This window comes from Dromiciops gliroides, chromosome 5 (assembly GCF_019393635.1).
Source record: "Dromiciops gliroides isolate mDroGli1 chromosome 5, mDroGli1.pri, whole genome shotgun sequence".
In the NCBI taxonomy this organism is placed as follows: domain Eukaryota; kingdom Metazoa; phylum Chordata; class Mammalia; order Microbiotheria; family Microbiotheriidae; genus Dromiciops; species Dromiciops gliroides.
The window spans coordinates 55,479,965-55,507,331 of NC_057865.1; the positions used below are offsets into that span (position 1 = coordinate 55,479,965).

Below are 27,367 nucleotides of genomic sequence, written 5' to 3' on the forward strand. Positions count from 1 at the left end.
TTAAAATCCCTTATGTTCTTCCTGCCTTTGGTCTAGGCTCTGACACTTAACTAAGTGACTTCGGGCAAGTTTCAACCCCCCTGAGGTTCAGTTTTCTCAACCACAAATTGGCAACAATTGTACTTGTTCCTTGAGGGATAAGGGAATAATATTGCCTTCTCTGAAGGAGGGAACATTTGCTATTCATTTCACTCAATGAACATTTAATCTTGTTGTTTTGTGATTTTATTGTTTTTATTAGCTATTTAATGAGCCTACACCCATTAAATAGCTAATATGCTCATTAAATAGTTAATATATGTAATACATGTGTGTATTTTCCCCACAATAATGCAACACTATAAGCATCTTAAGGACAGGGACGCTATTTTACGGTACTTTTATGTCCCTGAAATTGCAGGTTTAGTGTTGACTTAGTGTTGCTTAATAAATGCGAATTGATTTTATTTAATGTGCCTTTGGAAATTGTACCGTTTCTTGGCTCAAATTGAGTCCGAGGTTCATCCAAAGGGCAGTGGAAAGGTACATGGTGTGTGCGAGCAGGCTGCCACACCTCCAAATGAGAGATACTGAAGGAGAAGCTGTGTGAAGGATCTCCTCAATGAAACATGGTCCCCAAAGAAGAAGGTCTGGTCATGTGGTGAGAAATGAGGGTAAATGGTCAGCTCACACCCTCTACTGACAGCCCCGTGCAATCAGGAGAACTTGGTGCAGCTCCAGCCTGTTGAGTGATGGAACAATTGCTCATGGATAGTCAAAGCTAATATAATAAAAATGACAATCCTACCTAAATTAATTTACTTATTCAGTGCCATACCCATCAGACTACCTAAAAATTATTTTATAGAGCTAGAAAAAATAATAACACAATTCATCTGGAGAAACAAAATGTCAAGGATATCAAGGGAACTAATGAAAAAAATGCACAGGAAGGTGGGTGACTCCCTGTGCTGAACTTAAGTGAGAACATGGAAAAGCCTCATAGAGAACAGGGCAGGCATGGGCAGATTGTCATCTGTATCACTGGAAAGAATGTCCATGGAGCCCAGGGGAATTTTGATTTTGTTTTGCTACTTTTTTCTTTTTTTTTTGCTATTCTTTTTTTCTTTTTTGGTGGGGCAGTCAGGGTCAAGTGATTTGCCCAGGGTCACACAGCTAGTAGGTATCAAGTGTCTGAGAGCAGATTTGAACCCAGGTCCTCCTGAATCCAGGGCCAGTACTTTATCCACTGTGCCACCTAGCTGCCCCAGTTTTGCTGCTTTTGAAAAGATCTGGTGGGCCCTGAAGGCTTCATATCCCATTCAGAGACCCTGCTACCAACAACTACTTTGCAATGAGCAGGACTAGGATAAATAAGACACTAATGATGCTTTGTGGTCTCTTTTATATTAAAAGGCAGGGAGTGCTAAGCTCTGGTACACTATGGCAGGGGGGATTCAGATCTCTTTTATCCAAGGTCTGGGCAGCTAGGTATCGCAGTGGGAAGAACGCTGGCCCTGATGTTAGGAAGACCTGAGTTCAAATCTAACCTTAGACACTTACCAGCTGTATGACCCTGGGCAAGTCGATTACCCCCAGTTGCCTTAAGCATCTGGGGCCATCTCCAGTCGTCCTGAGAAAGTATCTTGCTACTGGACCCAGATGGCTCCGGGGGAGAAAGTGAAGCTGGTGACTTTGCACAGTCCCTCCTCACTTAAATCCAATTCATTGCAGGTCATGATTTAGCTTTACTAAGGCTGTGATGATCACAGAGGCTTTGAGTTCCCTCTAGGAGCCAGAGGGGATATTGCAGCCTGTTAAAAAGTGAGCTCTAGTGAATAGTGAGGAACAGCTGGAACATACCATCCCCTGGTGGCATTACTCAGACATTGCACTCTGAGTAAATCCAAACCCCTTGACTGAATTTTTATTTAAGTGATAGCTGAAACCAAGTTTCCATAGCCCAATTGAATTACACAGGTAGGTGAGTTAGGTGGGGATCTGGTTAGAATGTGAGACCTGGAAAGGCCTGCCTCAAATACTGACTTCATGACCCTAGCAAGTCAACCTCTTTTTTTTTTTTTTGGCCGGGGTGGGGGTGGGGTGGGGGGGGGGTGGGTGGGGGAGGCAATTGGGATTAAGTGACTTGCCCAAGGTCACACAGCTAGTAAGTGTCAAGTGTCTGGTGCCGAATTTGAACTCAGGTCCTCCTGACTCCAGGGCCGGTGTTCTATCCACTGTACCACCTGGCTGCCCCAGGTCAACCTCTTTAAACCTGTTTCTTCCCTTGTCTGTAAAATGGGCACCTACCTCCCACGGCTTGTTGAGAGGGTTCTTTGCAAATCTTAAGGCATTCTATAGTTTCCAGTTATTATTCTCACAGTTCTGTTCTAGTACTAGTCCTTCAGTTGCCACTAACAAATGCTGAAAAACGTGAAAGATGCTATGTGTTTCAAACATCTTTAAATTATGGCCATGTCCTCTAAAGAGATGGTAGGTCTTATTTTTAAAGCTATTGGGACCAGTAACATGCCTGTTAAAAGTTTAAAACGAGGAAAAATAACCTTTGGGACTCTTTCAGAGTCTAGAATATAGAGAACCCCCACATGCTCCAGAATGTGAAATACTACAACCATCTCTTCAGGAAAAGAGCTAAGAAGACAGATTGATTCCAACAAAATTTGTCACCCACCCCTTTCTAGCCTCTTAAATTGGCTGCTCTGCTGTAGGATGTGCAACTCAAGGCATGATAGACATGGCACTGAATGTTAAAATAAAGTATATAGAGGCAATGTTGGGTGGTGATGTGAAAGTCAGCCTTGAAGCCAGAAGACATGGATTCAAATCCTACCTTTGATGCATACAATTTGTGCAACTATGAGCAGGTTACTTAACCTTTCCATGCTTCATCTGATTCTATAAGACTACAAGTCATAGAGGGGTTGCTTGTCTATATTTTCAGAGGGGAATTTATGATAAGATCATAGATTTAGGGCTGCAAAAGAGTTTAGAGGCCATCAAATCCAACTTCTTTATTTTACACTTGAGGAACCTGTGGTACAAAAGTTAAATGACTTGTCCAAATTACTAAATACCTTGAATACACTGACTGGGGTCTGTCAGAACTAACTGTGGCAAACTAGTAACTAGTTAGTGAAAATGGAGATATAGATACTAAAAGGGCCAGCTGGGTGGTTCAGTGGATAAAGCACTGGCCCTGAAGTTGAGAGGACCCTAGTTCAAAATCTGACCTCAGACACTTACTGTGTGACTCTGGGCAAGTCACTTAATCCTGATTGCCTTAAACATCCAGGACCATCTCCAGTCTTCCTGATTATATCTTGCCAAGGGACCCAGATGGCTCTGGAGGAGAGTGAGGTTGGTGACATTGCATAGCCCTCCCTCACTTAAATCCAATTCAGTGCAAGTGATGACATCACTCTGATGTCACGGTCCTCCTCAAGAATGAAGGACAAATAACAACTACAATAATAGATGTCCTAAACTACCATAGCCCAACCCTATGATATGGGTCCATAGAATCTTCATTAAATGCAGAGAAACATATAACTTAAATAACATACCTAAGGTCAGTCAATGATCCAAGTTAAAAATAGAAACACTACCTGTTATCTCTCTGCATGTGCTGTTCTAAATAGCAGACTTTGTTCTTTTTAGGATTATTGGCATGATTAGCCTGTTTGCTTCTAATTAGCCTACTTAGGTTTGTGTGACTTGGGAAAACAAACTATGGTGCACTTTAACTCAGATTAAAAATCAGCAGAGACTAAAGGTGTATTAATACTGTCAGTTTTCTTTAACACAAACAAGAAGACCTTGCATGGGTATGATACTTCCAAAAATCAGTTCCTATCTCTTTTCACTTTGTCATTTTGGTTTTACTGCAATAAGAAAATAGAGACTCTCCTAAAAACTAGCATTTTTTTTCTTGTTCTGGTCATTTCCTCTCTGTTAACATTCATTACTCCCTGACTACCACAACTCACAGCATATGTGTGTGTGTGTGTGTGTATAAAGGTGTGGTTAGTGGTGTGCTGGTAAATGTTTAACAATCGGATTTTTTTTTTTTGGTGAGGCAATTGGGGTTAAGTGACTTGCCCAGGGTCACACAGCTAGTAAGTGTTAAGTGTCTGAGGTCGGATTTGAACTCAGGTACTCCTGACTCCAGGGCCAGTGCTCTATCCACTGTGCCACCTAGCTGCCCCAACAATCAGCTTTCCAAACCTGCTCCCCCCCAAACCTCCAACCATATTCAGGAAACACTTTAAGTTTAATCCAGATTATTAATATTTTCTCTATCACTTTAAATCTAAACAAGCAACAAAACAACAAATCAAGCCTGACTTTATAGTGTTTGTACATTTCCAAGGTGTAAATGCTTACAATGAAAATTTAACAACCAGCTCTAGGTGAGCTTAAGGTGTGCTGGCTGTAGCACATAGTGGACTGTGATTCTATTATTAAAGGGAAATAGCACCAATGATAGAATTCATTTTAAGGGAGCTGAATTGTTTATTTAGTGCCTGGTTTGTAGAAGGCACCATTAAAGTAGACATGAGCAACACTTCTGTCCCTTTTCTCAAGGATTTTGAAATTTCATAGGGGAAATAGATTATACATAAGAAATGATCATGCAAATTAATCCCCCATTATTCTTGTTCTGCAGTCATATTTCATAAAGGGGATCATATAGTGAACAGGAAATACACTTTTCATGTGGATATTGAATTGGGTTCAGTGGGTTTATTTGGTGATACATACTCATAATTATGGGCAACCTGACACTGGAAGGTGATAAAATGGGCCTTTGGATAGACCTCCCCTTTAAACTTGTCCCCTCAGTTTTGCAGGGATTTCAGCTGTGATTCTAAATGCCAGTTCTCAGTCACCAGTTCTATTGGCCCATCAACAATTATCTTCACAGGAAACAAACTACAGATGCGCCAGGACATTCCTGCCTGTTTGTACATTTTGTTTCATAGGACTTGCTGAAAACAATGAACAAACCTAGGAACATAGATGACTTGACTAATCACTTAAGAGACTTTCAATTTCCGAACTCCTATAGGCAGGAAGGAAATAGAAGTTGGAAATGTGAAGAATAGGAAATGTGAATCCCATTGGATTATATAATATCTCTATGGGTGGGTGGGGGGAATGATGCTGATAGCATGAATGATTTTAGTATGTAAGTGAATTCTGATCAGATCTTACAAATTTTTCACCACAAATTAAATCTGGTTACTATAAGGAAATGGTGGAACGTAGCATTAAAGACCATGTAGGACTTGGGTGATGGAAAAGAAATATTTCTCCCCTGATGAAAATGTCTCCATACTATTCCTCATAGTAACTGTTCCACCATTGTGGGTTTCTCATAAGAGGTATAGCTACAGGAATGGAATATTGAGACTGGAATTTGTGGAAGCTCATAGACTTTATCTTTCCATTTTTCTGGAAATATGTTGCAAAAATTTGAAAGGGACCCTTTTATCTCTTCAGAAATAGTATTACAGTGTGCTGAAGTTGGAATCAGGAAGGACTCAGTTTGAATCCTGCCTTAGATACTTGCTAGTTATGGGTTCCATGAGCAAATATCCCAGGCTGGAGAAAAGAATACCTGGTATAGGGGTGGTTCAGATGTGATGGCAATTTTCAAATTTTTGAAGGACCACAGAAGGGGGAAAGTATTAGAAACATAAATACACACTCTATATAAATATATGCAAATATTTGAATATATAAATTATAGATAAGATGTATGAACTCATCTGCTTTCAGAGATTTAATTACTGCTGTTATTCAGGTGACTCCCAAGTTTACATCTTGAGCCCTGACTCCTCACCTGAATTTCATATATACATTTCTACCTGTGTGGGGAATAAATATTCCCATGGATATCCTCTCAGCACTTCAAAATCAATCTGTTCAAATTAGGATTTATCATTTCCTACCTACCACAAATCTCTACCTCTTTCTTCTGATTTCTCTTGTGTTAATAGTTCTACCATTTCCCAAGTCACTGAAGTTCAAAACCTTAGCATCATCTACGGTTCCTTCTGCTCACTTGTTCTCCATAGCCAGTGAGTTTATTAATTCTATGTCAAAAGTACCATTTTCATCCATTTCCTCCATAGGAAGTTCTCATAAAGTATATGTTGATTGATTTCCATTCCCATTGCTGCCAAACTATTTCAGGCCATTGTAGCACCAACAGCTTATATATGTAAAGTTTAACAAGTTATTAACAAAATCTTTATTTGTGTTCCTTTTGGAACATTTTATTTCCTTCTGTGTGGTTCTTCAGCCCCCATCTTTCAATCAAATGCCACAGCTCATCATTTACTAGATACACCTTCACTTGTGCCCAGTCCATTTATATGCTCTGTCTGGAATGCCCAATTTTAGTCCATCAAAGTCCTACCTGTTCTTTAAGGTCTGGCTCAAATGCCACATTTTCTATAAAGACTGATACAAAAATAATTTCTCACTCTTTGGAATTCCAGTAACACTTTATTTGTACTATTCTTGTGGTACTTACCTTTTAAAATACTATTGATACATAGTAGAAATTGTTCTTCTGGTTCTCTTTATTTCATTCTGTGTCAGCTCCTCTGAGTGTTTTCAGGTCTTTTGGAAATAAGCTATTTGCTCATTTCTTACAGCACAATAGTATTTCATCACCTTCAGATACCACAACTTATTCAGCCCTTCCTCAATTCATGGATATTCCCTTAGTTTCCAGGAAGAGATGAAAAAAGAGAAATTCTATTTAAAATTATTGGAGAATGTATAAAATATTTAGGAGCTTACTCCCCAAGATGCACATTATAGAAATATAACTACAAAAACTGCTTACAGAAATAAAGACAACAACAACAAAAAGCAAAAAACCAAAAAAAATTAAAAACAGAAAACACCCCCCTCAAAACCCAAGCCCCCAAAGCCCCCCTCAAGCCCCCAAAACAAAACAAAACCAACAAAAGAAATTAAAACAATATATATTTTTTTAAAAAGGACAAGACTACTTAAATCCATAAACTCATTTAATGTCATACCAATCAAAGTAGCATAGGATTACTGGAAGGGTACAAGATTATATATGTATCTATATACATACACATATAAATATATATGTTGTGCATATGTGAATTACTCAGGTCTTATATAGTAATTATATTTAAACTAATTTGTCATATATATTATTTATATAAATTGATATGTATACATTGTTTATAAAACAGTTATTTACCTGTGTAAAAAAAGGAAAGAAAACTGCCTATTTAAAAAAAAAGGAAGAGGAAGGATTTACAATACTAAGTTATATGTACTAGAATATATCTACGTATATCTAAATGTAATAAGGTAGAAAATATACATTATATATGTCATATACGTGTGTATGTGTATATTATATCTATGTTTGGTATATGTATACAATTTAATTTTATATCACAAATAAAAAATATGGTGGGAAAAAAGACAATAATGAAATTCTTATGGAGGGGGAAAGGTAAAAAAGCTAAAGAGAAATAATGAAAAGAAATGAGAAGGAAAAGGGCTGCATTTTAAGTGACACTACAAAGTGGGAATTATTAAAAACAATTTGATACTCATTAAAAATAGTGAGATCAATCAGTGGAACAGATGAGGTACACAAATGTGAGAAAATAATTCTTAATAACGGATTTCTTAGGGGGACCCAGAGATTAGATTATTTTGTCTAGCTCAGTGAAGGATTGATGGGATCAAACTACACCTAGGTAATGGACTTTGCCTTGAGCCACTTCAGTGAGGGTCTTTTGCATTCTTTTCCCTGATGTCACCTATAGAGTTCATTTTAATGTAGACCACCTTCAAATCATGTCAACCAATGGAATTGAATGATGTTAACCAATTAGCTTTTTATCCTCTTATCAAAAGAGGATAAAAACCCTCGGAAGACACCAGTAGGGGCTTTTTGGGTTTTAGATGTCTTCTGGGTTTTCTAGGTCTTCTGAGCTCTCTTAGGTCTCCTTGAAACCATGGGTTTTTTATGGGTCTTTTGAGGCTCTTCTGCTCGCTAACTGGCATGCTGAAGCTCTCTCCCTGCTTTCTCTACCATTCTGCCTGAGACCATGAGAAGTTAGGGAGACACATGGTCAATCCTTTACTGGTATAATATTGAATAAATAAATAATATGCTTATCTAAAACTTGTGTATATAGCAATAACAAATAGCAACTTAATTACTTTGAAAAAATACAAAATACAGAAGGAAATGTATCTAATAATTTAGTATTAAATAGACACAAAGACCCCAGCTATTGGTATAAGGATTCACTATTTGACAAGAACTGCTGGGAAAATTGGAGAGCAGTAAGGAAGAAATTAGATTTAGACCAACGTCCCACAACTTAGGGATATTGGCTTCTTTAAAATACTGGATTTTTTTGTTTATTTTTTGCCCTAGACATGGTGTGGTTATTTTAATAAAGTTGATTGTTGAACCATTGCTAGTGTGTCTATGTCTCAGCTTTCTAATGGGTGAAATGTAAATAACAGGATTTACTTGTCTCAAGAAGAATTTGCTTGTGGGATAGCTAGTTATTGCCCTAAGAACTTTGTAAGACCAAGGTGCTTTGTAAATATTTAGAGGCACCATTGTGTTTAACGGCAATAATAAGTAATAATTAATATTTTTGACCAATGCAAAGAAATATGGTACAAAAATTATGACTTAGGTAACCCACATATCAATAATCTAGGAAATCACTTTCACAGATACCTTGAGGTTATTAGGCAGTGAGATCATCGAACCCTACAAGGGTCAATAAAAGAATAAAAAAATCTGTGGTTAATGTGTGCGCCTGTGTGTGCTCCTGCAAAGAACTTGAACATAGTTCATAACAGTATCTTCGTATGTATTTATTACTGATTATCTAGAGGGAAAGAAAGCTTTTTCTCCTGAGAAGCAGCTGTTTCAGAATGGTCTCTGGAAAATTAATCAAACTCCTGGTTTATGAGATCCTAGAATTTGTTTCTTTTTCTGCCCCAACGATTGTGGTGGCAGAACAGTTTGCCTCAGCCTACCAAAGGACAAAGAATGTCACTGAGAAGACATATTATTGGCTTGTTGTGTCCATTTCCATAGCTTATGTGGCATTGCTGGCATTGGTACTTTGGGTTCCTGTAAAAGTTCTGTTACACAAAAAGCATCGTCTCTGCTCCAAAATAAAACTATGGTAAGTATACCCAGGTAAGACATCCAGCCGGGGAACTGGAGGTTGGGTGGAAAACTCCTGTGATGCTTCCACCAAGTTGTGAGTCAAGACTTGTTACGGGTGGGGTGGTGTTGGTTGGCTTGTTTTGTCTTTCTTTGTTCTGGGTTTAGCTCAGTGCCTGACCATGTCGTGAGTGCTTAGAGTTGACCTAACTACTAATCTGAAAGCAAAAAAAATTTATTCTACTGAAATTTTAGAAAAGGTTTGCTGTTAGAAAAATAGTTGTTTCTATTACTTTTTATTATTAAGTTAAACATAAAAAATATGGACACTTTAACATACAAAGAACACAAAAAAGATTATGTGAAACTGAATTTTTCTTATATACATTTAAAAAGTGCGTATTCAGGTTAAAATGACAGCAGTTTTTGTCAGTGTCACGTACTTCCTCTTGCTCTTTCTGTGAGTTTCTAAATGTTTTGGTGATGCTCTTTTCTTTTTAAACTTTGCATCACTTTCATGACCCAGTTACAGAAATGCTTAAGAAATTGTCCATATTGTGAGAGTATAGCTTTTCCTAGGGAAAGAAGAACACATTAAAAATTGTTGTTGAATTATTTCAGTCATGTCTGACTCTGTGGGACCCCACTTGGGGCTTTCTTGTCACTTTACAGATGAAGAAACTGAGGCAAACAGAGTCAAGTGACTTGCCCAGGGTCACACAGCTAGTAGTGTCTGAGGCTGGATGAGAAGTCTTGAGGTTGAGTCTTCCTGATATGCATAAAATTAACATGAATTCACAATACTCTCAATTGTTGTTGGAATTAGTATTTAAATGCTGAGAGGCAGCCCAGTACAATAGATAGAAGACTGACTTTGGATTCAGTAAGATCCAGCTTAAGTCCTCCTCATATATTTTAGCTATACCACTTTACCTCTGTGCCCCGGCTGACGTTCTGAGACGAGAAATTGCCAATGAGGTGTCAATCTACATTGGGGAAAGAGCTTCCTCACCAGGCTTTCCCTTAACTGATGATACCACAGGTCTAGATGATAAAAAAATGTAAATGCTACATTAGGGAGAGTTAAGCATTAGACCTATTTCTTGTGTACACAAAATCGTACACACCTATTGTAGCCTTAGATACGAGTGCCTAGAAGTTGAATTTTACTCTTATTCAACATTAAAACAATGCCAACTTTGTTTTATGTGACTTGGTGTTTTCAAAGTCTACCTTGCATTCTGACAGTCTATCTGCATGTGATTTTTAAATGGCCAGATCTCATAAATTCTGACTCATAGCCACTTTGATATGTTGATAAGGTCTCTATCACTTGAAAATGATTGCTTTAAATAGCCACATCCTGGCTAATACCTTTACATTTGTTTAATTTTATAATTTTAAACTTTCATTTTCTTTCCATCCCATCTCTTCCCCCAACCCCTTCCACAGAAAAAAAGTGACAAATAAGCAAAATCAAGCAAAACATTCCACGTTGATTATGTCCAAAAATGTGCTTCATTCTGAATCTTGAGTTGGAACGACATTTTAAAACAAGAAGGCAAGATTTAGAGTAACTAAAGGGAAGTTATAGTTATACTTATAGAGGTCACATTTATATGCCCCATAAACAGCCCTAACGCACAGGGGGAGGTGGGAAGCTTATGGGAACAAATTTCCCTCTTCTAAATATAGTTATCCACTTTAATGAATGATCTGATCTTTTCTAATGCATTATTGATGTCCCCTGGGAAAAATGTGTATTTCCCATTATGATTATCATTTTAATTTTGAAGTTGAGCTATACAGAATGTGTAAGAGATCATACATCCAGATTTTTAATATACATGAGGGTTTGAATGTAAAATAAGAAAGATTAGAAATAAGAAAAAAAAAGTCCTTTCTAGTGGAGGAAGAGAGATGCCAGAACTGAAGCAAAAAGTGAAGTGCTCTATGAGCACAATTACTGAAAATTACTGAATGTAATCTCACCACCCATGCTTGGCTTCCAAAATGTTGTTATTGCTCAGTTGTTTTTTGTTTTTTGTTTTTGCAGGGCAATGAGGGTTAAGTGACTTGCCCAGGGTCACACAGCTAGTTAAGTGTCAAGTGTCTGAGGCCATATTTGAACTCAGGTCCTCCTGAATCCAGGGTTGGTTCTTTATCCACTGCACCAACTAGCTGCCCCTCAGTTGTTTTTCAGAAGCAAAACCCACAAACTAACCATCTTGGAGTTACCATGTCATTGGATGTTTGGGCTTTTGGGTAGTTTGGCTTATACCATGGATTCCCAAGGATTATTTAGAGACCTGCCATTACAATTACCCTAAGAATTCTCTGAGCAGAAGGGGACACAGATTTAAGCAGGGCCATTTTGTTACTACCATATTAAATTTAATATAAACTTAAAAATGTGATGAGTTTGCAGTTTTACATACAATCCTCTCTCTTTCCAGTCTTTGTATATTGAAATGTTCGTGTTTGTTAAATTCATAAGACAAAAAATGAAAAGGTCTTCTCTGAACTCAGGTAGGAAGGTCCCCAAAATCCAGAGGATTAAATATGGAAGTTCTGAGGTCCCCTTAGGGTTTCCCAACTGCTACAGGAATGGTTTCCAATCTAAAATCTCCTGGACTAGGAAGGAACTATTGGGGAAACTTTGAGTTTCCAAGGATTTCCCTGAGCTTGACTCAAATTCTTGGAAAAGTCTCAGAATCATGGTGGTTCTTAGGCCAGGAACTCCCTTTTACCAGGGAATCAGGAAGCAACAGGTTGGATACTTCCAGAAGAGAGAGTAGGAAGGGAGGGAATTATATTAAAATGTCCACCTTTGATTTTCCTCTCTTCTGGGCTAGGAATCCTGTAACTTTTGCTTTTCTCTCATTTCTGATCAAAAGGCCTCTTCTGGACTAAAATGGTATGTGCCAGCATTATAAATAATGCTTTCATTTCTTGAGACCAGCCCAGGAAGTGCACTTGGTGCTTCCAAGTTTCAAATTGCTCTCGATAGGTGTGACTGTTTACTGTTTATACCTAGAAAGTCTTATTTTTATAAGCTCAATAAAGCACCAAAGATAGTTTCTTTTGACTTCCTGACACTCACTGCCTCCTGGACTCTTTCCTGCTTTGACTTTGACTTTGAAAGTTCTCTCTCTCTCTCTCTCTCTCTCTCTCTCTCTCTCTCTCTCTCTCTCTCTCTCTCTCTCCCTCCCTCCCTCCCTCCCTCCCTGTCTCTCTCTCTCCCTATCTCTCTCTCTCCCTATCTCTCTCTCTTCCTATCTCTGTCCCTCTGTCTCTGTTCCTCTTTCTGTTTCTCTCTCTGTTTTTCTCTATCACTATTTTTCTCTTTCTGTCTGTTTCTTTCTCTGTCTCTATTTCTCTCTCTTTGTGTCTTTGTTTCTCTGTTTCTTTCTCTCTCTCTGTGTGCGTATAAGCATATACACACACATATTCATATACATGCACATGTATGTGTATGTATATGTAAGTATATAGGTAAATATGCATATATTTATGTACGCATGTATGTATGTATGTGTATACATATACACACACACACACACACACATATGAAAGGACCACTCTTGCACAATGACTTGGGCTAACCTGTATCTTAAGGCATTTGAGTACTTTTGTATATGATCATGAACTTGGAGCAATAACCAGGAAGCCAAATATCTGAGTTCTGACGTCCTGTTGTCTAAATGAGGTTGCTGCAGAAATAACAACTGTCAAGGGACACAACCAATGCTGAAAATAAGAATGACTTTCACAATGCTTTAACTATCCTCAGCCCATTGAGAATGATGACTCCCATTTATAGATGGAAAGTCATAATTCATAGGTAGGTAGTGCCAATGGATTGAGCACCTGAATTTGGAGTCAGGAAGACCCAAGTTTAATTCTACCTCAGTCATGACTGTTTGTGTGACCCTGGGCAAGTCACTTAGTTTCTCTTGGACTGAGTTTCCTTAACTGTAAAATTAGGATAATAATAACATCTACCTCTCATGGATGTGAAGATCAAATGATGTAATAAATATATAGTGCTTTGCAAAAAAAAGCACCATATAAATATTATAATCATTATAATATTAAATTAGACAAATACTTATCCAACACACACTATAAGCAAGGCAAGGAGTTTATATATATTGCATTTACACAGATATGTAAGAAAAAATAATTTAAGGAAGCACTGATAATTAGGGGCATGGAGAAAGGAGGTGACTCCTGCGTTGAATCTTAAGGAAGTTAGGAATTCTTGAGGTGGAGATGAGAAGGGAATGTATTTCAGGCTTATGGAACAGCTTGTGAAAACATGTGGAGGTCAGAGATGGATTGGCAAGTTTGGGGAACTGAAAATAATAATCAAGTCAACCACTTTGATTTCCAATTTAAATGGTAAGACTGACAAAACTAAAGGACTCTCAATACCTCAATAATTATTTGTTTGTTTGTTTTTGCAGGGCAATGGGGGTTAAGTGACCTGCCCAGGGTCACATAGCTAGTAAGTGTCAAGTGTCTGAGGCTGGATTTGAACTCAGGTACCCCTGAATCCAGGGCTAGTGCTTTATCCACTGCACCACCTAGCTGCCCCTTCATACCCCAATAATTAAATAAATATTTGGGTTTTTTGGTGCTCTATTCAGGAAAATGTTCTTTCCTAAAATACAAGGTTGTACTGCAAAAACAACCAAGAATTTTAAGAACAAAAGGTTGGGACTTTGAGAGGAATCATGGTTAGAAGTGCAAAGTACAATTGATTTAGAATCAGAGGGACAAGTTTCTACTTCTACACTGCGTTGGACCTCCAATCTCTCCTGTCAGTGGCCTGCTTCCATACTGAGAAAAAAACCTCATATAATCCATCCATCTCCTTGAGCTGTCCTGCCATACCTTTCTTCCATTTTGTGGCTAAGCTCCTTGAGAAGATTATATACAATAGGTGCTTCTAATTTCTTTTCTTCTCATTAGTAATAGAGAAATTCAGGAGGGGGGAGAGGTTTTTTGTTTTTTCTTTTTCTTTTCTTTTGTGTGTGTGTGTGTGTGTGTGTGTGTGTGTGTGTGTGTGAAGATAAAGATCTCATCAACTCTCATAGATTCAATTATCATCTCTGTGCAGCCCTAACCTCTCTCTGGACCTCAATTCTTACATCTCCAACTGTCTATTAGACATTTAAAATTGGATGTATTGTGGAGATATTAAGCTTGATGTGTCCCAAACCAAACTTGTTATCTTTCCCCACCTCCTTGCCCCAACCTTTGCCCTTTCTGAATTTCTCTATTATTGTCGGGGGCATGACCATCCTCCAAGTCACCCTGTCTTGAAAGCTAGATGTTGTCCTCAGCTCCTTATTTTCTTTCACCCCCAAATATCTGTTGCTAAGGCCTGTCAGTTTTACCTTCGTAACATCTCTCACATATGCTCCTTCCTCTCCTCTGACATTGCCAGAACCCTGGTGCAGGGTTTCATCTCTTTAAGCCTTCCAGTAGACTGCTGGTTGAGCTCCCTGACACAAGTCTCCCCCCATTCTAGTCCATCCTTCATTCACCTGTCAAAGCCATCTTCAGAAAATGCTTGTCAGACCATGTCAGCCCCCCATCCGTCCATTCGATAAACTCCAGTGGCTCTCTGTCACTTCCAGGATTAAATATAAAACACTGTTATTCAAAGCCCTTCATAACTTGCTCCCTCACTTTTAGTCTTTTTACACTTCATACCCCTTCCTCCTCAAAGTATTATGTGATCAAGTACACTGGCCTCCTTGTTGTTCCTTGACCAAAGCCATCCATCTCTGAGTTCCAGGCATTTTCTCTGGTTGTCCCCCATGCCTGGACTATGCTATTTGCTCCTTTCAGCCTCCTGGCTTCGTTCGAGTCTCAGGTAAAATTCCACCTTCTACCGGAAGCCTTTCTCAATTCCCCCTTCGCTCTATCCTATATATGGTTTATTTAGACATAGTTCCTTGCATTATGTCTTCCCATTAGACTGTGAGCTCCTTGAGGTCAAGAACTATTTTTTGCCTTTATTTGTATTCCTAGTGCTTAGCATAGTGACTGGCACATAGTAGGTGCTTAACAGATGATTATCGACTTGACTTCTTGACTGTATACTACTTGTGTGACCTTGGGCAAATCACTTCCTTTCTCTGGGCTTCATTAGTTTCTAATCTGTAAAACAAAGGGAACTGGACTAGATTGCTCTTCTAACTATAAGTCTCTAACCTTCTTTTATATTGGTCTTCATATCCTTAGGGCCTAGCACAGTGCCTGACATAGAGTAGGTTCTTTAATAAAAATTTGTTCACTGATTAACAAATGCTTATTGATGTACAGTTTCCAAAGCTTTTCTCCTCACAACAACTCTGTGAGAGAAGGAGTGTAAAGATCATTAAGTCCATTTTCCAGGTGAGGGAACTAGGTTTAGAGGAGTGAAATGACTTTCCCAAGGTCATCTAGCAAAGTAAATAACCACAAACCCAGGTCTAAGACTCGAACCCAGATCTTCTGACATCAAATTCAATGCTCTTTTGGTCATACCTTTTTTGTGATGGTGTCTTAAAAATAGTTCCTAAATGTTTACCAGGGGCATCTAGGTGGCACAGTGGATAAGAGTGCCAGGTCTCTTTTTCCTGAGTTCAAATCCAGCCTTAGACATTACTAGTTGTGCAACCCAGGGCAAGTCACTTAACTCTGTTTGCCTCAGTTTCCTCATCTGTCAAATGGGTTGGAGAAGAAAATGGCAAACCACTCCAGTATCTTTGCCAAGAAAACCCCAAATGGGATGACAAGGAGTCAGACATGACTGAAAAAGAACAAGTCTGCTATTTTATTATTGACACATATTTCCCCCAAAGATCAGTTTTTGAGTCAGAAGCAAATCCTGTAAGCTTACCAGAATCTTCCTTATTTGCCTTGGTCTCAGATCCCAAATTCTCGAACAGGAATCTTGTTAATGAAATATGACAACAACAAATGCCACTTTACATTGCTCTTATAAACTAAAAGTTCCAGTGGCATATATTTTCTTTTGCTCATGATTTCAAAATTTCATTTTTTTCTCCTAGAGGAATAATTTGGGGTGTGTGTGTATGTGTGTCCCCACTTTGAAACATTTCGGAAATGGAAATAGGGAAGAAGGAACTTCTTAGAAAAACTGTCCTTGAATTAGCAAAATATAACAGGAAGTGGTAATCCTGCACATTATTGCTTATGCTTACTCACTTATTTTCTTCTTTGCTAGGAGACCTCCGTTGATGATATGTATAATATTCACAACACTTCCATGCTTTGGATTTTCTATAGCAGTCACAGAGGTAGGTAAGACTGATTTTCTTGTCTAGATAGAACATGGACTTTTTAGAACATGGACTTGACTGAAGGATGCTCCAAGGCTCTGATTGCTCCCCAATATCTCCCTTACCATATTACCTTGTTTATCTGACCTAAAATCCATTGAATTATAGTTGGAACTGGAAGAGACTTCAGAAGTCATCTAGTCAGGGGCAACTAGGTGGTATAGTGAATATCCACTGGCCCTGGATTCAGGAGAGCCTGAATTCAAATCTAGTCTCAGACACTTGACACTAACTAGCCGTGTGACCCTGGGCAAGTCAGTTAACCCTCATTGCCCTGCAAAAAATAAAAAAACAAAACCAAAAAAAGAAGTCATCTAGTCCAGTGGGGCTAAACTCAAATAGAAATAGAAGGGAAGGGAGGGAGAAAAATCTGAAATTGGAAAGCTTGTATAAACAAAAGTTGAGAACTATCTTTACATGTAACGGGAAAAAAATAAAATACTTTATTAATTAAAAAAAGAAATAGAAGGGTCAGATATTGTCTTAGAAATTCCCATTATCTAGTTGTATTTTCATTTATTTTGTTAAACATTTCCCAATTACATTTTCATCTTGTTCCTCTGCATTGGGGAGTTTTGTAGCTGTTTGCTACATTTGGTCCAACTACATTGGTTTTTGTTTGTTAGTTTGTTTGTTTGTTGGTAAGGCAATTGAGGTTAAATGACTTGCCCAGGGTCACACAGCTAGTAAGTGTGTAAAGTGTCTGAGGCCGAATTTGAACTCAGGTCCTCCTGAATCCAGGGCCGGTGCTCTATCCACTGTGCTACCTAGCTGACCCAACTGCATTGGTTTTTGACAGAAGAGACAACTGAGGCCATATAGGTTAAGGAGATGTGCTGACATCACCTAGCTAGTACATAGCAGAACTCGGATTTGAACCCAGATCCTTCAACTCTAAATTATATGCTCTTCCTCACTATGCCACATTGTTTCTAAATTCTTCTCATAATTCCTACCAGTAGAATCACTCCTATGGGACAAGATGACAGGATCATAGAATCTAGCTTTGGAAGCTGTGTCAGAGATCATCTTGTCCTGTTCTTAACCTTAATGTGTCAGGTACCTCTTTGGCCATTTGGTGAAGCCTCTGGGTCCCTTCTCAGAATAATGTTTTTACATGTAGTGTCCCAAAAGTCTTGATCCAGTTTTAAGCTGTTAAAGCTTGTACAAACAGGGATACATAAAATAAAACACATAAAATCACAAAGGAAACCATATGTATTGAAATAGTTATCAGCAGTGAGGTAGCACAGTGGATAGAGCACCAGACCTGGAGTCAGGAAGACCTGAGTTCAAATTTGGCTTCAGACACTTACTTACTGTGTGGCTCAGGGTAAGTCACTTAACCCTGTTTGCCTTAGTTTCCTCCTCTGTAAAATGAGCTGGAGAAAGAAATGGCAAACCACTGCAGTATCTTCACAAGCAAAACCCCCAAAGGAGTCACAAAGACACAAAGAGCCAGACAACTGAAATGACTATAACAACAACAGTTTATCTATCTATCTATCTATCTATCTATCTATCTATCTATCTATCTATCTATCTATCTATCTATCTATCTTCCTTTTTTGTGAGGCAAGAGGGTTAAGTGACTTGCCTAGGGTCACACAGCTAGTAAGTGTCAAGTGTCTGAGATTGGATTTGAATTCAGGTCCTCCTGAATCCAGGGCTGGTGCTTTATCCACTGCACCACCCAGCTGCCACCACATTATATATATTTTTTAAAGTTTATGAATGTTAGGGTAAGAACCTCTTCATTTTTGAGATGAATATGAGAGGGGTTAAATGTCATGCTTAAAGTTACACAGCAGATAGTAGAAATAACTTTCCAAAGCAGGTCCTGATTTTGAATACAGGCCTCCTCATGCTGCAAGATCAGTGGAATAGCAATGGCAGAGTCAGGGTTATGTTATCAAAAACCATATGTTACTGAGGAAAGGGAGGAAGGGCCTTGGGGATTCCTTCCAATCTGCACACTCTCCTTGTTGACTCTGGGTAAAAGTCAAGCCCTGAGGAGATATAATAAAGGCTTCTATTTCCCTTGTTACGGTAAAATTCGAGATAGGGGATGAGAACATGAAAATAAGCTCTGGGTGGCAGAGAAGTGAGATGGGCAGGTTGGGGTTCACTGGTAGGAAAAGGCAGGCCTCCATGGAATCTTTCAGTGTGGGACTTGGGCAATTGAGGAAGATATGTGAGTTGCCTCTTGAAGGATAACACCAAAAAAGAAGGAAGAGAGAAACCAAAAGGGAAAAACATTCTTTACCAGACTTTGTTCACTTGAATAATTTTCTTAAAGAATAATCCTCCGAAATGGGCATTATAATCTTCTGATGTTTAGACTTACAGGAATAGTTTACTGCATAAATTTTACTTCTGCACAGGAAGGATTTGCTATATGATAGTATATATAACCTCTACCCATTGGCATTTATTTCTAGAAACCTTTAATATTCAAGGTAATTCAGGATGAAAAACAACAAACATTCTAAAGCAGGGATTTAGAACATTTTTTTTGTATTGTGAACCCCTTTGAAAGTCTGGTGAGACCTGTGAGCTCTTTTTCACAATGATGTTTTGAAATATAGTACATGTGATTACAAAGGAAACTGATTATAATAAAATACGATTATACATTTTTTTTCTAAGCACACACACTGCATGTTTAAGAATCTCTGCCCTAAAGGGTTCTGTCTATTACTAGATCTCAGGGAGTCCATGATGTTAGATGGGAAAAAATGACACCTTTATTTTCACTCATTTCTATCTGAAATTTACCATTTTTTCTACCATTATTTACAAACATGATTCTGAGCATACGTCCAACATCTTCACTACTGCCAAAAGGGTCCATGATGCCAAAAGTTAAGAACTCTTGTGGGGCACTGCTTCCAGGATGTACTGTCCCAAGCTTCAGGGGGTCTAAGGTAGAATGATTTAAGGAGGGGCAGGTTCTTCACTTGCCTGGCCTGTTCTCTGGTCTGTAGATAACCCCAGGCCTACTTGCTAATTAACCAGGCAGCAAAACTTTGTGTGTTGTGGTTGTTAGCTCTGCCAAGCCTGTGCCCCTCCCCAACCTGGGCCACTGCCACTCAAGCCTACTTCCTGGTTCCCAGCAGGGGTGAAACACCCAAGTTCCACCTCAGCACCAGCAGAGACCCCTATAATCTCCCCCCAACCAACCACTCAGCCCTCTCACCAGACAGTGAACTTAGTTCCAGATGACTGGTGCTGCAGCTAATTCAGAGGCGCCAGGGGTTTCCTTCTCTGACTCAGCCTGCCTGGGACTGGATCTGTGTCAGCCCCTCAGTTACCTGCCCCAGCACAGCAGCCCCCTCCTGCCGACCTTCTAAGCGGTCTTTGGCTGGAAAATGGTCTCAGCCTATTCTTTTGTGGGTTCTGCTGCTCCAGGAATTGTCCTATGGCATTATTTTGGAGGGTTTTTTTGAGAGATCGTGTTGTGAGTTCTTAAAGCTTACTGCCTTTCCTCCAACATCTTGGCTCTTCCACAATCATGGTCTTCAAAAGTTAAGAACTCTTGCTGGAAGATCTGTTTCCATTTTTCCCTTGCCAAATCCTTTGTGTTTGTTAATCCTGATTAACAAATAGGACACTTATTTCTCTTTCTTCTACTTTTATTATGTTCCCCAAATAAGAAGACATGAAACAGAGCATTGTATGCAGTGTTAAAATTGGAGGAAGATCTGGGTTCAAATTCTACTTCTGATGATAATTAAAAATAACTTATTATCCTTACAAATAATAACGGCAACAACAATAATTAGCCCTCACATAGCATTTTGACATTTGTTAACATTTATTAACATTTGTTACATGTAGCGTCTCATTGAACAATAACCCTGTGAAGTATTTGCTATTATTATTATTACCATTTTACAGATGGAATTGAGTTTCTTCTTACAGAAGAAACTGAAGTTGAGAGATGTTGAATTACTTGTCCAGGGTTGTGTAGCTAGCAAGAGTGTCTGAGGCAGGATTTGAACTTTGCTCTTCCAGATTCCAAGTCTAGCCCTCTCTCCATTTTACTTGGTGACTTTGGGCAAGTTACCTAACCCTTCTGTGCTTTAGGAAATTCCCCAAGATTTGTCAACTAAGTCATATGGGTTGCAATCTGCATTGGTGGTAGGAGTGTCTTACACTGATTAAACAACAGAACCTTCTAGTATTCTCGTCTATGTGGACACATAGGAACAACGAAACAACTAAATCAGCAGCAGACAGTGGGAAAGGACACTTCTCTCTCCAAAAAGTAGTCTGGGACAATTGACTAGATTACTGAACAGATTTGTTGTTGTTGTTGTTTTTTAGTGAGGCAATTGAGGTTAAGTGACTTGCCCAGGCTCACACAGCTAGTAAGTGTTAAATGTCTGAGGCCGGATTTGAACTCAGGTACTCCTGACTCCAGGGCCGGTGCTCTATCCACTGTGCCACCTAGCTGCCCCTGAACAGCTAAGAGCATTTTCTTTGAACAATGCACGGAAATCAACAAATATTAATTTACCGAGTGTCTACCATGGGAGTCATAGTTTTATCCAAAATCATCATCACTGAAACTGGAAAGCATATCTATTTAATATGTGAATTTCAAAATTCACACAGCATTCATTCAATATATACTTATTAAATACCCACTGAGCATTGAAGATAGAAAGATGAGAAATAATGCCACTCCATCCCTCAAGGAACTTAAAATTTAATAGTGGTGACAAGATATGGAGATGATATAGGGTAGAATGTGATTGGAACTAATGAGGTATCATCACAAGGCCTCGGGAAATGGGAGGCAAAGAGATTGCTTTTGGTTATGAAAGAAGATAGGATTGGAAAAGTTGGCATGTGATCTGGGCCTCAAAGGAAGAAAAGTATTTCAATAGGCAGTGATATGGAGGGACTGTGTTAAAGGCATGAAAGGTGAACTCATATCCATCACTTTATATTCTCATTGCCACCATATGGAAGCTTAGTACTGGAGAGAGAGTATATAGCAAGTGGATGGAAATTGTTTGCTATGAGTGGGAAGCGACAGGGCCATTGATCTAAAGCTGAAACAGAACTATTATAAGAAGTTCTCTAGTTAACTTCTTCATCTTTTTTAGTTGAGGAAACTGAGGCCAGAGAACGTTAAAGGACTTGTTCAAGGTCACACAGGGAGTAACTGTAGGCAATGAAATTTGAGGTTTCATTCTCTAACTCCAGAGTTACTATTTATTCCATTGTACCATACCACCACCACCATCTCAACCACCACCACCTAGACCACCACCACAACCACCACCATCATGACCACCCACCATAGCCAGAACTTATAAAGCACCTACTATTTGATTCTTCATATAGAGAAGGGCTATTGTTCTTCATTCCACAATTGAGGACATTGAGGCAGGAAATAGAAGTTAAGTGATTTGCCCAATATCACACAACTGGGTAGTTCCTGAGGCCAATTTTTACTTTAGCTCTCCCTGGCTTCACACCTATTGTTTTATCTACTGCATCACCTAGCTGCCCCTAAAGACAAACAAATCTTTTCTTTATGTGGAATTTGTTCCAGGCATTAAATAGTTTGATAGAATCTAGAATTTTTAGAAGGACCATCTAGTGCAAGCCTCATACTTTGCAGGTGAAGAACTGAGACCCAGAGAGACTGTCACGTGCACACAGCTAAATGATGGCAGAGTAGAACTAGAATCTAGGCCTTTTTTGTTTGTTTGTTTGTTTTTTTTTGTTTTTGTTTTTGTTTTTTAGATAGGCAATTGGGGTTAAGTGACTTGCCCAGGGTCACACAGCTAGTAATTGTTAAGTGTCTAAGGCCAGATTTGAACTCAGGTCCTCCTGACTCCAGGGCCAGTGCTCTATCCACTGAGCCACCTAGCTGCCCCAAATCTAGGCCTTTTAAAACCACAATCCTGTGTGGTTCCCACTATCTGTTGTTATCACCAAACCTGAACTAGTATTTAGAGCTCTTTTGTAAACTTAGCCATTTACCTTAGATAAGGATACTTTCATTGGGTGACACTAGGTGAAGAGGGAATCTTTAGTTTCTCCTTTTATTTATTTTTTCATTCATTTCCTTTTAACTTCAGGACTTTTCTTCAAAAAAAGTTCTTGATGCCTTTTTGTCTTTAAAGCTACAGCTAACTCTAGCCTTCCCATTGAAACATCCCTTGTAAGAAAAGGAGAGCAAGAAGTAAAACGTGTTCTTATTAAGTACTTATTAGGTGATAAGCAGGACAGCTAGGTGGCACAGTTGGAAAGAGTGCTGGGCCTGGAGTTAGGAAGACTCTTCTTCCTGAGTTCAAATCCAGCCTCAGATACTTATACAAGCTGTGTGAGCTTGAACAAGTCCCTTAACCTTGTTTACCTCAGTTTATTCATATGTAAAATGAGCTGGAGAAGGAAATGGCAAACTACTCCAGTATCTTTGTCAAGAAAATCCCAAATGGGGTCAAAAAGAGTCAGACACGACTGAAAAGTGATTGAACAACAACAATGTGTCAAACACTTTACTGATATCTCATTTGTTCCTCCCAACAGCCTTGTGAGGAAGGTGCTATTATTTTTTTTATAAACATTTTTTTTCTTTTTAGTGAGGCAATTGGGGTTAAGTGACTTGCCCAGGGTCACACAGCTAGTACGTGTTAAGTGTCTGAGGCTGGATTTGAACTCAGGTACTCCTGACTCCAAGGCCAGTGCTCTATCCACTGCGCTATCTAGCTGCCCCAAGGAAGGTGCTATTATTATCCTCATTTTATAGGGAGGAAACTGAGGCAGAATTGAGGTAACTTGCCAAGGGTCACTCAGTTGGCAGGTCCTTCTAGTATTACTAGTTCTCTTTTTACTATCACTATTCCTCTTTCCCCTCCTCCTCCCTTTTCCTCCTCCTCTTCCTCTTCCCTTCTTCTTAGTATTGCTCCTCCTTCTCTTCATAACTTTTGAGCCCCCAGTGGTGTGTTGCCCATTAATAATCAACTAGTAGATAATATCTTTGCTTAGAGGAGCCCATTTACTAAAATGGCACAGTGAGAACAATAGCTACAAAACATACCTTCATAGAAACCTGTGGTGCACTCTCTTACAAATACACACAGCATTTGTGAGAAGAGTGGCTACAAATTTAGTCTATCCTGTAAGAATCATACAAATAGGGGACATGTATAGCCAAAACAACTTGCGTATCTGGAACTGCAGTGCTTCAAGGACTTTCTGCTTCTCATGATGTCTTCATGCTGCTTGCCACTGGGATATGATATTTCTCAGCCTTCCTGTTAGAACTGCCTTTCAACTGACTGAAATTATCCTTTAAGGGTTACTTATGAGTGTGACCATCTTCCATCTTAGAGAAAGAAGGTTTTCATGCTTTAGGAAAGGGTCTTTGGATATAAACACCTAGTTTGTTACTCAAGTGATTCATTGAGCTGGGGACATGGGGGAATGAAATTTCCTTTTATGTCAGTAAAGGTAATTAGAGACACAATTCCACAGTTGGAAAAGGTCTTTCATTGATGAATGAAAATTTTGTAAATGTTTCTCATTGGTTCCCTTAAAACAGATCCAAAAGAGTGCCTCAAACAGTTCAACATCTTCCCTGCCTGACACTTTACCTGACTTACCGGTATCACTGGTTCTGGGTTCCTTAATAATTGTTGATATAATTGAAAAACTCCGGAAATATCCTCTCAAAGGAAAACCAATAAGTAAGTAATATTTAGAAACTTGGGTTATTTTTAAGTCTGCAATATATTACCATTTTACTATTTCAATCATTATATTATTTCAACTTTTCAAAGGTTTGATGACATTTAAAAATAATAGAGTTTACAATTACATTTCTGAGAGAAACTGACTACTTTTTAATTATAAGCAGTCAGGAGAATGATTTAAGTGTTATATTAATAATTCCTTTGAGGTTGCTCCAGATGCATCATTGAAATTTATTTCATATAATGGGTCATAGATTACTCACTTAATCAAGATTTCTTGGAAACATCTTCATTTTCTCACAAGTCACAGTGACTCCTATTTATCTGGAATCGGAGGGAAGTGAGAGGTTCTGGTTAAGTGGATATTAAGTACTACTCTTGAGCTTCAGTTGTTTATAGGATATTTCTTGGATTTCCCACTAGTCCCTAAGCAAAACATATCCAGGAATGAGCTTATAATCTTTTCCCCAAAACATATTCCTCCCGATTTCACTGTTCCTCTGTAACACCTTGATTCATCTAGCCTCTTTTGTATAGAGCATTTGTGCTATGCCAGCACAATGCCTGACACATAGTAAGTTCTTAAAAGAAATGTTATTGACTGTTATCTTTCATCTCTTATTCTTTTGCTTCTCAAGTCCTATGATTTTGCAACATCTCTCACATCCATTCTCGCTAGTGCAATTGCCATCACCTTAATAGAAGACTTCATTACCAATCCTCTTGCCTACTGCAACATATTCTTTTTCTTATTAAAAAAAATCAATTTTTATTTTATTTTGTGCTCTGATTTCTCTCCCTTTTATACAATCCTCACCCCAACTGAGAGAGCAAAAACCCTCAAAAACAAAATAAATCTGGGCAAATGAAACAAATTCCCACATTAACCATGAACTCACCAAATCCATGCCTCAATCTACCCTATAAGTTCATCATTTCTCTATTAGGAAGGGCATGTTTCTTTTTGAGTCCTCTGGAGTTGTGGTTGGTCATTTCTTGATCAGAGTTCCTAAGTCTTTCAAAGTTGTTTGTATTTATAATATTGCTACAGACCCACAACAGACCTTTCTGTCCTGTTTCTTTTCCCTGCTCGATTCTGTCCTTCACACACTACTAGACTTATTTTACTTAAGGTATGAATGTGATCATGTGACTTCTCTACTTTAAACAATTTAATAGCTCCTCATTTTCTACTGAGAAAAATTCATATTCTTTAATCAGGCATTCAAGGATCCTCACAACCTGTCACTACTCCATCTTGGCTTTACATACATACATACATACATACATGTGTATACATACATACATACATATACATACACTATTCTACCTCCACATCTTTGATGAAACTGTTCACTGTGTCTAGAATGCCCTCCACCTACTCAAGCTTTGTGCCTCTTACATATTTATCATATATTTTTTGTATTATGGTTATTTGTATATGTGTCACATCTCCATATTAGGCTTTTGGTTTTGAATGGGGAAACTAATCTAAAACTTATCAATTTCTCAGTGTCTAGCACAGTGTTCTGAACACATAGTAGGTGCTTCAGTGTTTGCTAAATAGAATTGAACAGTTATATATAGTACCATACATCAATTTTCTTATATTTTTGTTAACATCTTTTATTTTAAAGTGATATTTATTTCCAAATATGCCTCTCCTGCCCATCCAGAAAGCCATCTCTTATAATAGATTTTGAAAGAAATAGAAAAAAGCAGTTTCACAAAAACAGCCAAGTTATTGATGTATCTAATAGTATATACATTATGTTATACCCATCTTCCCCTATCTTTCTAATGAAAGGAGAGAGATACATTTTTGTTTTGTTTTGTTTTGTTTTTTAGAGAGGCAATTGGGGTTAAGTGACTTGCCCAGGGTCACACAGCTAGTAAGTGTTAAATGACTGAGGCTGGACTTGATCTCAGGTACTCCCGACTCCAGGGCTGGTGCTCCATCCACTGTGCCACCCAGCTGCCCTGAGAGATACGTTTTTAATTCCTTTATTCAGGGCCAAACTTGCTCATTATGTTTACAGCACTCTTTGTTTTGTCTTACTGTCTTTCTTATTTTCTGTTCACATTAAGTTATTGTTTGTGTTGTTTTCCTGATTTAATTGTGTATCAGTTCTAACAAGTCTACCCATGCTTTTTTGAATCCTCCTTATTTGTCATGTCTTACAGCTTAGTAATATTCCATTAATTCATGTATCATAATTTATTGGCCATTACCCAATTGATGTGATACATATCCTTTCAGACCTATTGTTTGAGAATATCACTTTAGCAACTAGAGCAACCAATTAGGAAGTAGAGTCAATAAGACTTGGCATCCTGCATTCTCAATAATTGAGTATGTAGGATGGTGACAGGGTAGAGTGGAGTGACTTCAAGGTTTTGAATTTTGGTGATAGAACTTTGTATCTTCTCTGGTGCTTACCACAGTACTGTGTAAACAGAAGGCAATCAATACATGTTTTTGAATCAAATTGAACTGAATTACTACAAACAGTTTAATTTGTCTTTTATGATTCAGAAGGCACTTTGGTTTTTTTTGTTCAGTGCCTTAATGCCATTGATCTGAGCATACAGGATTGCAAAAACAAAAGACTTAATGAAAAATCTGATTCTTGAGCAGATTTTTGAAAGAAAGCATCAAAGAATGAGAGTAATTCCTGATCCTGCCCTCACCTCACCATTCTGTGACAATAAGCAGCAGAACTCAACTCTGCCTGCCTCTTCCTCCTGCCCCTCCCCCAAATCTATAAAGAAGGTATTGGAAAGCAGAAGTGTGTTCTGTCTATGGCTTCAATGTCCAGCCATAGCAGAACCCAGCCAGAGAACTAAAGAGCAGAAAAAACTAGGACAAGCCCTAGTATGTGTATGGGGCATCTCCAGGCTTGAAGGAAAGGGGACTCATATCCAACTGTGGCCAGTTCTACACTTGTAGAAATCACATGGGTCAGGGACTGAAGTCCAGAAAAAAATGAATTCCCCAGTAGGAGAACCAACAGCTTTGAGGTCTAACCCCTGAAAGATCTGCTATTAAAGGGTAAAGAAAGTTAGAAATCAGTGATTATAAT

General features: G+C 38.5%; 1 protein-coding gene across 1 annotated transcript in view; it reads left to right on the forward strand.

The window, feature by feature from the left end:
• The first annotated feature begins 8,967 nt into the window (after positions 1 to 8,967).
• The window catches only part of TMEM236 (transmembrane protein 236), a 40,934-nt gene continuing 22,534 nt past the window's right edge, over positions 8,968 to 27,367 (forward strand). The window contains exons 1-3 of the mRNA XM_043965385.1: positions 8,968 to 9,224; positions 16,452 to 16,524; positions 24,134 to 24,278. Of these exons, the coding sequence (XP_043821320.1) occupies positions 8,968 to 9,224; positions 16,452 to 16,524; positions 24,134 to 24,278 (475 nt within the window). The remainder of the gene's footprint in view (positions 9,225 to 16,451; positions 16,525 to 24,133; positions 24,279 to 27,367) is intronic.